General features: G+C 40.8%; 1 protein-coding gene across 4 annotated transcripts in view; it reads right to left on the reverse strand.

Moving 5' to 3' along the window:
• The window catches only part of LOC122817640 (FYN-binding protein 1-like), a 688236-nt gene that overhangs the window by 320099 nt on the left and 355637 nt on the right, over nucleotides 1–12500 (reverse strand). For all 4 annotated transcript variants that reach the window (XM_044090698.1, XM_044090697.1, XM_044090696.1 and 1 more), the window contains exon 3: nucleotides 9634–9742. In XM_044090698.1, the coding sequence (XP_043946633.1) occupies nucleotides 9634–9742 (109 nt within the window). The remainder of the gene's footprint in view (nucleotides 1–9633; nucleotides 9743–12500) is intronic.

Here is a 12500-nt window from a genome sequence, read left to right on the forward strand (position 1 = left end):
ACTACATATTTATGGTGTAGTCCCAAAGCTGGCTGAATCTCTTTACCTAACTGTTAATGGTGTAGTCTGAAGCTGGCTGAATCTTACTACATATTTATGGTGTAGTCCCAAAGCTGGCTGAATCTCTTTACCTAACTGTTAATGGTGTAGTCTGAAGCTGGCTGAATCTTACTACATATTTATGGTGTAGTCCCAAAGCTGGCTGAATCTCTTTACCTAACTGTTAATGGTGTAGTCTGAAGCTGGCTGAATCTTACTACATATTTATGGTGTAGTCCCAAAGCTGGCTGAATCTCTTTACCTAACTGTTAATGGTGTAGTCTGAAGCTGGCTGAATCTTACTACATATTTATGGTGTAGTCCCAAAGCTGGCTGAATCTCTTTACCTAACTGTTAATGGTGTAGTCTGAAGCTGGCTGAATCTTACTACATATTTATGGTGTAGTCCCAAAGCTGGCTGAATCTCTTTACCTAACTGTTAATGGTGTAGTCTGAAGCTGGCTGAATCTTACTACATATTTATGGTGTAGTCCCAAAGCTGGCTGAATCTCTTTACCTAACTGTTAATGGTGTAGTCTGAAGCTGGCTGAATCTTACTACATATTTATGGTGTAGTCCCAAAGCTGGCTGAATCTCTTTACCTAACTGTTAATGGTGTAGTCTGAAGCTGGCTGAATCTTACTACATATTTATGGTGTAGTCCCAAAGCTGGCTGAATCTCTTTACCTAACTGTTAATGGTGTAGTCTGAAGCTGGCTGAATCTTACTACATATTTATGGTGTAGTCCCAAAGCTGGCTGAATCTCTTTACCTAACTGTTAATGGTGTAGTCTGAAGCTGGCTGAATCTTACTACATATTTATGGTGTAGTCCCAAAGCTGGCTGAATCTCTTTACCTAACTGTTAATGGTGTAGTCTGAAGCTGGCTGAATCTTACTACATATTTATGGTGTAGTCCCAAAGCTGGTTGAGTTTCATTACCTATTGTTGGTCTCCAAAGCTGGCTAATTCAGTTAGCTTGCCTCTGACATATTCCAAAAAAGTCTACCTGCACATGACCACCTGCCTGTCAGCCATAGTTCTGCTCACATGACAGGGAAACCTGAGGGAACATGGGCAAAAGTCTTGGCTAGGCTTATAAGGGCCTCTGGGCCAATATTTATTTATTTATTTATTTTATTTTACATTTGTTGACCGGACTAGTCTAACTGGATATATGTCCATTTTTAGTAGAGGCCCGGGGAGAAAAGCTCCAAGTTTTAATATATAGTAAAAAAATAAGTCTACATAAAAGTTAAGACAGCCAAATCAGTAAACAGAAAAAAAACTAAAAAAGATAAAATATATACATTTTTTTAGATGAGCAGAAGAACAATATTTTAAAGGTAGCTTAGAATAAAAGAAAGGATAAAGTGAGAAATAGGTGGGGTAAAGATAGGAAAGGTATCAGAGATATAATAGGATGAGTAGAGGATTGGATTATTTTCATAGGGCTAAAAAGTTACTTTTATGAAGGGGGGGCAAAACATACACATAAGAAGATAGGAAAGAAAAGAAGGTTTTGAGTACTTGTTCAAAGGGTAAGTTCCCTGTCCTAAAGAGTAGCTGTGGAACTTTAGAAAACATTTATTGGGTTATTGGGTAGAGAAAGGGGAGAGGGAAAGGGTGATAGGAGACAGAAGAGCAGGCTAGTCAGGGTTAATACAGGGGCAGAGCCATTTGTTATTAAGGTACAATTTGAGATTCTTCTTGAAAATAGGAAGAGAAATCAGGGATGTAATATCAGCGGGTAATTTGTTCCAGTGTTTCCCAACTGAGTTGTACAATAAGCCATCTCCTGCAGAGTTATTAGGTGTAGTAATGTTGATCAGAAGTTTGTTAGAGGAGCGTAGATTTTTCAGGTTATAATAAGGGGTAATGAGGTGAGTATTGGGGTTTTGGTGGGCTGGTACAGGGTTTTGTGAGCTATTAGTAGTTGTTGAAGTTTAATCTGATTAGGAAGTTCGAGCCAGCCGAGTTGTCTTAGATTAATGCAGTGGTGGCTTCTAAAAGGAGATCTGGTAGCAAATCTAGCAATGTTGTTGTAGGATATAACTAGTTTATTAAGGTTTTTTTTGACAGGTTGGTATAAATAGGACATGCATAGAGTAAAGTAGAGATTAGATGGGTCTTAGCTAGGGTAATTCTAGTAGTTGGGGTAAGAAATGGTTTAATTCTATATAGGGTTCCTATTTTTTTGTTCACACTTTTTATAGTAGAGTTAATGTGATTCTCAAAATTGAGTTTATTATCTATTGTAATTCCTAGTAGTTTTGTGGAGGTTTCAGGGGAAATACTAGTATTGTTGTTCGAAGTGATTGAGAAATGTAGGGGGATTTGGTTACGTGTTGGGGAGAAGAGTAGATGTTTTGTTTTCTTAGGGTTGAGTAGGAAGCAGCGTTGGGAAAACCAATGTTCAACTGTGTTAAAGGCTTTTTGTGTACGAGACTGAAGTTCAGCATGAGGTAGCTGTGCAGACAATAGTGGAGTCATCTGCATATTGAATACAGTTAGAAAAAGGGATAGCTGATTGAAGGTCATTGATAAAGATGGAAAAAAGAAGTGGACCTAAGATGGAGCCTTCTGGAACACCTAGGGAAATAGGAAGGTGGTCAGATATTGAGTTTTTCCAGACTACTGCTTGTTGACGGTTTTCTAGGTAAGATTGAAACCAAGTTAAGCTGTTAGGATCCAGTGATAGAGAATTGAGAATGTGGAGGAGCATTTTGTGATTTACCATGTCAAAGGCTTTAGATAGGTCAATGAATAGTGCAGAAGAAAGATTGTTTAAGTTGCGGTTAATGTTAATGGTGCTTGTGAAGGAGAACAGAGCAGTGGTGGTGCTGTGGGAAGGTCTGAAGCCATGTTGGCAGCTAGCAAGTAGGTTGTTTTGCAGAAGATGATTTAGGAGTTGTTTATGGATACATTTTTCTAAGATTTTGGCAATAGGGGATAATAAAGCAATGGGACGATAGATAGATAGATCAATAGAGTTTCCCCCTTTGTGTAGTGGGATGATGCGGGATATTTTCCAGATATCAGGGACAGTTCCTTCATTGATGGATCTATTTATCAAAATAGAGATCGGATAAGCTACAGCTTTGACTCCTATTTGCAGAAACTCAGCAGGGAGTTTGTCTTCAGAGGGTGAGGAGGTTTTAGTTTTTGAAGTAGTGAAGAAATATATGATGTAGGGATGGGATGGAAGTGAAATGAGTGTGGTGTATTAACAGAGAAGGAATGTAGATTTGAGGTGTCAGGAGGTGAGTAGTAGCTAGTTTTGTATAGTATTTGTGAAGTAGGAGTTAAATGTATTAGCCATTATTTGTATAGGGTTAGGGTTTAAGAGTTAGGTGGGGTTGGGTGTGATTGATTGGCCTGGGGATAGTAGATTATTAATGGTGGTCCAAAAAGTGGTGTATTAACAGAGAAGGAATGTAGATTTGAGGTGTCAGGAGATAGGTGACTAGCCAGGTTTTGTATAGTATTTGTGAAGTAGGAGTTAAATGTATTAGCTATTTGTATAGGGTTATCAGGGTTAGAGTCCTGTGGGTTGGGTGTGATTGATTGGCCTGGGGATAGTAGATTATTAATGGTGGTCCAAAATTTTTTAGGTTCCTTATTGGATATTTGTTGTAGACAAAGGTAGTAGTTCTGTTTATCAGATAGTATGGCTTTTTTTGTTTTGTTCCTACATGCACAAAAGGTTTGATGGTCAGCTTGTTGTTTGGAAGTACGCCATATTGCCCAGTTTTTGTTTCTGGTTATGATTAGTTGCCTAGTAACATCCTATGAATCCTATGAACCTATACATGAAGAAGTACTGCTGAAATGCACAGTTATAGTGCACCGTATTCAGAACTGGAAAATGCTTTTACATTATCCCTCTGTACGAAGATTGCAGCTATCACTTGACATAATGAAACACTACAGTGCTCTTGCAAAGTGCTTGTTGTATGTTGCATGTGTTACCACAGACATATGGGTATTCCCACGTGATGCCTGCAGTAACAATGCTGACATATAGTAGCATATGTGTTACCACAGACATATGAGAATTATTGTGTGATAGCCTATAGCCAATAGCCTAGTAACATCCTATGAATCCTATGAACCTATACATAAAGAAGTACTGCTGAAATGCACAGTTATAGTGCACCGTATTCAGAACTGGAAAATGCTTTTACATCATCCCTCTGTACGAAGATTGCAGCTATCACTTGACATAATGAAACACTATAGTGCTCTTGCAAAGTGCTTGTTGTATGTTGCATGTGTTACCACAGACATATGGGTATTCCCATGTGATGCCTGCAGTAACACTGCTGACATATAGTAGCATATGTGTTACCACAGACATATGGGTATTATTGTGTGATGCCTGCAGTAACACTGCTGACATATAGTGGCACATGTGTTACCACAGACATATGGGTATTTCCATGTGATGACTGCAGTAACACTGCTGACATATAGTGGCACATGTGTTGCCACAGACATATGGGTATTCCCATGTGATGCCTGTAGTAACACTGCTGACACATAGTGGCACATTACCACAGACATATGGGTATTCCCATGTGATGCCTGCAGTAACACTGCTGACATATAGTGGCACATGTATTACCACAGACATATGGGTATTCCCATGTGATACCTGCAGTAACACTGCTGACATATAGTGGCACATTCCCATGTGATGCCTGCAGTAACACTGCTGACGTATAGTGGCACATGTGTTACCACAGACATATGGGTATTCCCATGTGATGCCTGCAGTAACACTGCTGACACATAGTGGCACGTGTTGCCACAGACATATGGGTATTCCCATGTGATGCCTGCAGTAACACTGCTGACATATAGTGGCACATGTGTTACCACAGACATATGGGTATTATTCTGTGATGCCTGCAGTAACACTGCTGACACATAGTGGCACGTGTTACCACAGACATATGGGTATTCCCATGTGATGCCTGCAGTGACACTGCTGACACATAGTGGCACATGTGTTAACACAGACATATGGGTATTCCCATGTGATGCCTGCAGTAACACTGCTGACACATAGTGGCATGTGTTACCACAGACATATGGGTATTCCCATGTGATGCCTGCAGTGAGACTGCTGACATATAGTGGCACGTGTTACCACAGACATATGGGTATTCCCATGTGATGCCTGCAGTGAGACTGCTGACATATAGTGGCACATGTGTTACCACAGACATATGGGTATTCCCATGTGATGCCTGCAGTGACACTGCTGACATATAGTGGCACATGTGTTACCACAGACATATGGGTATTCCCATGTGATGCCTGCAGTAACACTGCTGACACATAGTGGCACGTGTTACCACAGACATATGGGTATTCCCATGTGATGCCTGCAGTAACACTGCTGACATATAGTGGCACATGTGTTACCACAGACATATGGGTATTCCCATGTGATGCCTACAGTAACACTGCTGACACATAGTGGCACGTGTTACCACAGACATATGGGTATTCCCATGTGATGCCTGCAGTGACACTGCTGACATATAGTGGCACATGTGTTACCACAGACATATGGGTATTCCCATGTGATGCCTGCAGTAACACTGCTGACATATAGTAGCATATGTGTTACCACAGACATATGGGTATTATTGTGTGATGCCTGCAGTAACACTGCTGACATATAGTGGCACATGTGTTACCACAGACATATGGGTATTTCCATGTGATGACTGCAGTAACACTGCTGACATATAGTGACACATGTGTTAGCACAGACATATGGGTATTCCCATGTGATGCCTGCAGTAACACTGCTGACACATAGTGGCACATTACCACAGACATATGGGTATTCCCATGTGATGCCTGCAGTAACACTGCTGACATATAGTGGCACATGTATTACCACAGACATATGGGCATTCCCATGTGATGCCTGCAGTAACACTGCTGACATATAGTGGCACATTCCCATGTGATGCCTGCAGTAACACTGCTGACATATAGTGGCACATGTGTTACCACAGACATATGGGTATTCCCATGTGATGCCTGCAGTAACACTGCTGACACATAGTGGCACATGTTGCCACAGACATATGGGTATTCCCATGTGATGCCTGCAGTAACACTGCTGACATATAGTGGCACATGTGTTACCACAGACATATGGGTATTCCCATGTGATGCCTGCAGTAACACTGCTGACACATAGTGGCACGTGTTACCACAGACATATGGGTATTCCCATGTGATGCCTGCAGTGACACTGCTGACACATAGTGGCACATGTGTTAACACAGACATATGGGTATTCCCATGTGATGCCTGCAGTAACACTGCTGATACATAGTGGCATGTGTTACCACAGACATATGGGTATTCCCATGTGATGCCTGCAGTGAGACTGCTGACATATAGTAGCACGTGTTACCACAGACATATGGGTATTCCCATGTGATGCCTGCAGTGACACTGCTGACATATAGTGGCACATGTGTTACCACAGACATATGGGTATTCCCATGTGATGCCTGCAGTAACACTGCTGACATATAGTGGCACATGTGTTACCACAGACATATGGGTATTCCCATGTGATGCCTGCAGTAACACTGCTGACACATAGTGGCACGCGTTACCACAGACATATGGGTATTCCCATGTGATGCCTGCAGTAACACTGCTGACATATAGTGGCACATGTGTTACCACAGACATATGGGTATTCCCATGTGATGCCTGCAGTAACACTGCTGACACATAGTGGCACGTGTTACCACAGATATATGGGTATTCCCATGTGATGCCTGCAGTGACACTGCTGACATATAGTGGCACATGTGTTAACACAGACATATGGGTATTCCCATGTGATGCCTGCAGTAACACTGCTGACATATAGTGGCACATGTGTTAACACAGACATATGGGTATTCCCATGTGATGCCTGCAGTAACACTGCTGACATATAGTGGCACATGTGTTACCAGAGACATATGGGTATTCCCATGTGATGCCTGCAGTAACACTGCTGACACATAGTGGCACGTGTTACCACAGACATATGGGTATTCCCATGTGATGCCTGCAGTAACACTGCTGACACATAGTGGCACGTGTTACCACAGACATATGGGTATTCCCATGTGATGTCTGCAGTGACACTGCTGACATATAGTGGCACATGTGTTAACACAGACATATGGGTATTCCCATGTGATGTCTGCGGTGACACTGCTGACATATACTGGCACATGTGTTACCACAGACATATGGGTATTTCCATGTGATGCCTGCAGTAACAGTGTTGATACATAGTGTCAATAGGGTTACTGAAGGATAAGGGAAATTAAGCTCAGACCCCACAAAACAAAAATGATTACTGATTCCTGAGCATGGAATTCAAGATTTTTTTAATTATAACTCGAGCAACCTGTAAGGTGTAAAAGTCCTTGCAAGTTTGGGATCACATATACTGACATAAAGTCTGCTGCATGCCAGGTAACATTTCATAGCAGCAAACAACTGTCAGGTCACTTGACCAGAAGGGACCTACAGCAGGATGATTTGCATTTAACTTGCTAATTTAAATGTAAAAATGATTTATATGTTTTTGATATTCTGCAAAATGTGAAGTGCAAAACTCTTATCTGGTACTGTAGTTCCCTTTTAAACACGTCTTTTACTTTACGATTAAAGATTCTTCACTGTGGCTATGGGATCTGCAGATTTTTTCCTTAAATGCTAAATATCCTTAAATTGCAGAAGAACTTAAATGAGGCAGCAATCTAGTAATTATTAGTGTTTTCACAGGTTGGTACTAGGCTATCGGCCCTAGGGCCTATACAAGCCTAGCCATAACAATTCCCTGGCTATTTACTCCCACAGTATTTACTTCCCTGGACCCCAGTCTAGCAGGGCGACAGACGTGATCCCCAGGGTGAATTTCCTATCTCCCTGATTTTAATCAATTGTAGCTTGTTTTGTTACTGTTGAGAAGTTATGCCAAGCACCTTTCCAACAGAGAAATTAGGATTTTATAACATATAGTTAATAAATATGAAATCCATAAATAAAATTATCAGTTATAACTTAAAAGATAATTAATGCTCCATCACAAAATCACAAAAATTATTTGTAGATCTGGGAGGTAAAGTAGTGATGCTTTATCACCCACCTGCAAATTAAATATGAATGAATTCTCAGAATGTGTCAGCAGTAAGTTTTGGCTTGTGGTGCATCTTTTTGCAATCAGTAATATCTGCAAAATGTGGGTACTGATGTGAAAGCAGCTATAAGACATTGTTTGCTTGGTCTTCTGCAAAAAAAAAAAAAAAAAACTGATGCAACTTTTTTTCACACCTACAGTGAAAATGCCTCTAGTTTTGTGCTCCATAGCCATATATTGGCTCCACATTTTTAAGTATTGCAGTCACAGAAAACAAAAATGACTTCATAAACAGGAACATGTCTGCAGAGAATGCTCCCTTAGCTCAGCTGCAGGATTACTGGTGACTAATTTAATCTAAGCCTGCATATTACAATCTACAGCAGTCGGCATTACTAAAAATCCACATGGGGAAATAAACAATAAATCTTACAAATGCAGATTTTACAGTCAGTGCTATGAAGAAAACAACATGTAGTGACAAACAACAAAATATAAGAATGTATTTCGACTCAAAACTATACTTAGTATCCTACAGGCTGCTAAAAGGTGACCAGCGTCTGGTACACAAGGCATCCCCTCCAACCCATCACTGATGGATTTACTGCACATCAGCAAGTGAAATGGCATCAGAATTACTCAGTCTAATAATCTCTCTTCTGAAATGCAGTGTAAAGCTTCCATAGCAAAGCTACATATAAAGTATAAGGTTATGTTCTTCTGGCTTTCAGTACTTGAAGGGCGGGGGGGGGGGGTTCAGAGTTGGCAAAACAATTGCATTTTAATGTAACACCCAAAAAGGTGCATATGTGCAGACACCTGCGCGCAGCAGAATAGTGGCAGTAACGCATGCAGCAGTATTTGTCCCCCAGATGAGTATGACATCTACTTCTGAACCCCTACAAAATGAAGCTATAACTATTCCTTGGTGTAACCCTTTGATTTTTATCTCATCTTCATCCATACTCTAATCAAGAGAAAGGCCATATAATTAAGGGACACTTACTATAACAGTTTGTCTGTAAAACAATATCTGAACAGATATGTTGGATTCTTTTGTACATGATGTCAGTTCAGAGACACCCGTAAATGGGTTAGGTCTAGTCTGCTTTCACAATATCACCATTTTTTGCACTTGTTATGTCACAGTGAAAACGTTTTATCAAGACATTGCTCAACTGTCAGTCAGAACCCAATCGTCAAACATGCTAATCATGATCTGCGAACAGAAGATGCACAATAATACAAATTTCTGCTGTGAAAATGTAATTTTGTAAAATTCTGAAATACAATGCTTTTTATGAACATATCACTACAACAAAACACATATTCAGCACAAGTGAATGACTGAAGGTATATAGACAATTTTACATAATTTACATTTCTAGATTGAAGGCAAAAAAAGTACTTACTTTAATGCATGTACATCTACAGAAGGCCTCTCAGGAAGATGTGGAATAAATCCAGGACGAGAGTGACTTTGCTGAGGCAATGGTTTAGGGATTTTAAGGTTAGGAATACCTGTGTTAAAAAAAATAATAAAAAGAAAATGTCTTGGTACTTTATATCATAGGTTTTATATGATAATACTTCGATAGCCACATAATGCATCCATCCATCCATCCATCCATCCATCCATCCATCCATCCATCCACCCACTTCTTTTGAGATGAATACAATTACTGTTGTGACCCAATGAACAGATATCATTTACAGAGATTGTAAGGCAACTTGGGTAAGGAAATATATTGTCAGACTTTTCTGTCCTTCACAGAGATTGTAAGGCAATTAGGGAAGGGAAATATATTGTCAGACTTTTGTTCTGTATCACACAGACACTGTAAACATACCTAGAAACTGGATTTACCAATCTACCTATCCAATGTCTTTGTAGTGTGGGAGGAATCTTGAGTCCCCATTGAAAAAAACAAACTTAACACAGTGAGGGCATGAATACTCCACAAAGAGGCACCCCAACCAAGAACGTAAGTGGAGCACCTCTTGTTGTGAGGTGATAATGTTACACAATACACCACCCAGGTACTGCTCGCCAAACACTGATTTGTAGCTAATATTCCTTTGTCTGCTGCTACTTACATCTAAAAACGAATACCTAACTTGGACGTAACCCGACATATACAGAAGTCATGTTTGATACTTTATTATTCTGTTTAGATATTCACAATTTATTTGCCACTTCCAAGGAATTGTGTTGAATATGATTACACATTGCTTATTCTGAACTATATGAAGAGTCTGCATAAATAATAATTTATTAACAAAACGTCTGAATGTCAGCAGTCTTAATAATAAATTGCCTGACCTTGAGACACTCCAGAACCTTGAACACGACTGTAATGATAGCACTCTCTGTCCCTAGCTGGGCTTAACACTTACCATGCATTCAGTCCTAAGAGTAACTGCAAGAATGTTCCCAAACTTGTGAGAGATGATATCACCTTTAGACAGATTCCCCGAGACCCACAAACTGAATGTATTGAACTCCAAATTAACCTTAAGAAGACAATAAATAAATTATACCCTATTATACGGCACTGACCATTTCACCAAAACACCAGTAAAGGTACTCAAATTACCTTAACAAAAGGTACCTTTATATTGGGAGATTTCAATTATCTTTCAATTAGTTTGTGTACCTAAATCTCAAAATCTAGGTATGCTCAAAGACTTGTGGATCTAATAAATGACAATTACCAAGCACAACTACTCTTATGAACATAGCCCTTAAGTGTACCACACCTATAGTATCTCCTTCTTTGGTCAAGTAAGACCACAAATGGTCAACCTACTTTACAATAGTGGAGTTTGCAACTTTAAACAATTCTACATTTAGGGACTTTAAACATACAAACCTACTTAAATTCTATGATGAGCTATCTAAGTTTAATTGCAGTTTCACCAGGCCCATGAAGTGTCAGCTGATTATGCATCTGAGTTCCACTCCCATCTATGTAAGTGGGTACTGAGTTCCATCTATATAAGTGGGTACTGAGTTCCATTCCCATCTATGTAAGTGGGTACTGAGTTCCACTCCCATCTACTTAGGTGGGTACTGAGTTCCACTCCCATCTATGTCAGTGGGTACTGAGTTCCATTCCCATCTATGTCAGTGGGTACTGAGTTCCATTCCCATTTACGTAAGTGTGTACTGAGTTCCACTTCCACCTATGTAATTGGGTACTGAGGTCCACTCCCACTAACATAAGTGGGTACAGAGTTCCACTCCCATCTACGTAAGTGGGTACGGAGTTCCACTCCCACCTACGTAAGTGGGTACTGAGTTCTACTCCCACCTACATAAGTGGGTACTGAGTTCCACTCCCACCTACGTAAGTGGTTACTGAGTTTCCACTCCCATCTATGTCAGTGGGTACTGAGTTCCATTCCCATTTACGTAAGTGTGTACTGAGTTCCACTTTCACCTATGTAATTGGGTACTGAGGTCCACTCCGATCTACATAAGTGGGTACTGAGTTCCACTCCCATCTATGTAAGTGGGTACTGAGTTTCCACTCCCATCTACGTAAGTGGTTACGGAGTTCCACTCCCACCTGCATAAGTGGGTACTGAGTTCTACTCCCACCTGCATAAGTGGGTACTGAGTTCTACTCCCACCTACGTAAGTGGGTAGTGAGTTCCACTCCCATCTACATAAGTGAGTACTGAGTTCCACTCCCACCTACGTAAGTGGATACTGAGTTTTACTCCCATCTATGTAAGTGAGTACTGAGTTCCACTCCCACCTACATAAGTGGGTACAGAGTTCCACTCCCATCTACATAAGTGGGTACTGAATTTCCACTCTCATCTATGTAAGTGGGTACGGAGTTCCACTCCCACCTACATCAGTGGGTACTGAGTTCCACTCCCACCTACATAAGTGGGTACAGAGTTCCACTCCCATCTACATAAGTGAGTACTGAGTTCCACTCCCACCTACGTAAGTGGATACTGAGTTCCACTCCCATCTATGTAAGTGAGTACTGAGTTCCACTCCCACGTACATCAGTGGGTACGGAGTTCCACTCCCACCTACATCAGTGGGTACTGAGTTCCACTCCCACCTACAACAGAGTTCCACTCCCACCTACATCAGTGAGTACTGAGTTCCACTCCCACCTACATCAGTGGGTACTGAGTTCCACTCCCACCTACATCAGTGGGTACTGAGTTCCACTCCCATCTATGTAAGTGAGTACTGAGTTCCACTCCCACGTACATCAGTGGGTACGGAGTTCCACTCCCACCTACATCAGTG

The sequence above is a fragment of the Protopterus annectens genome, chromosome 13.part0, assembly GCF_019279795.1.
Source record: "Protopterus annectens isolate FY-2018-M chromosome 13.part0, PAN1.0, whole genome shotgun sequence".
Lineage (NCBI taxonomy): Eukaryota > Metazoa > Chordata > Ceratodontiformes > Protopteridae > Protopterus > Protopterus annectens.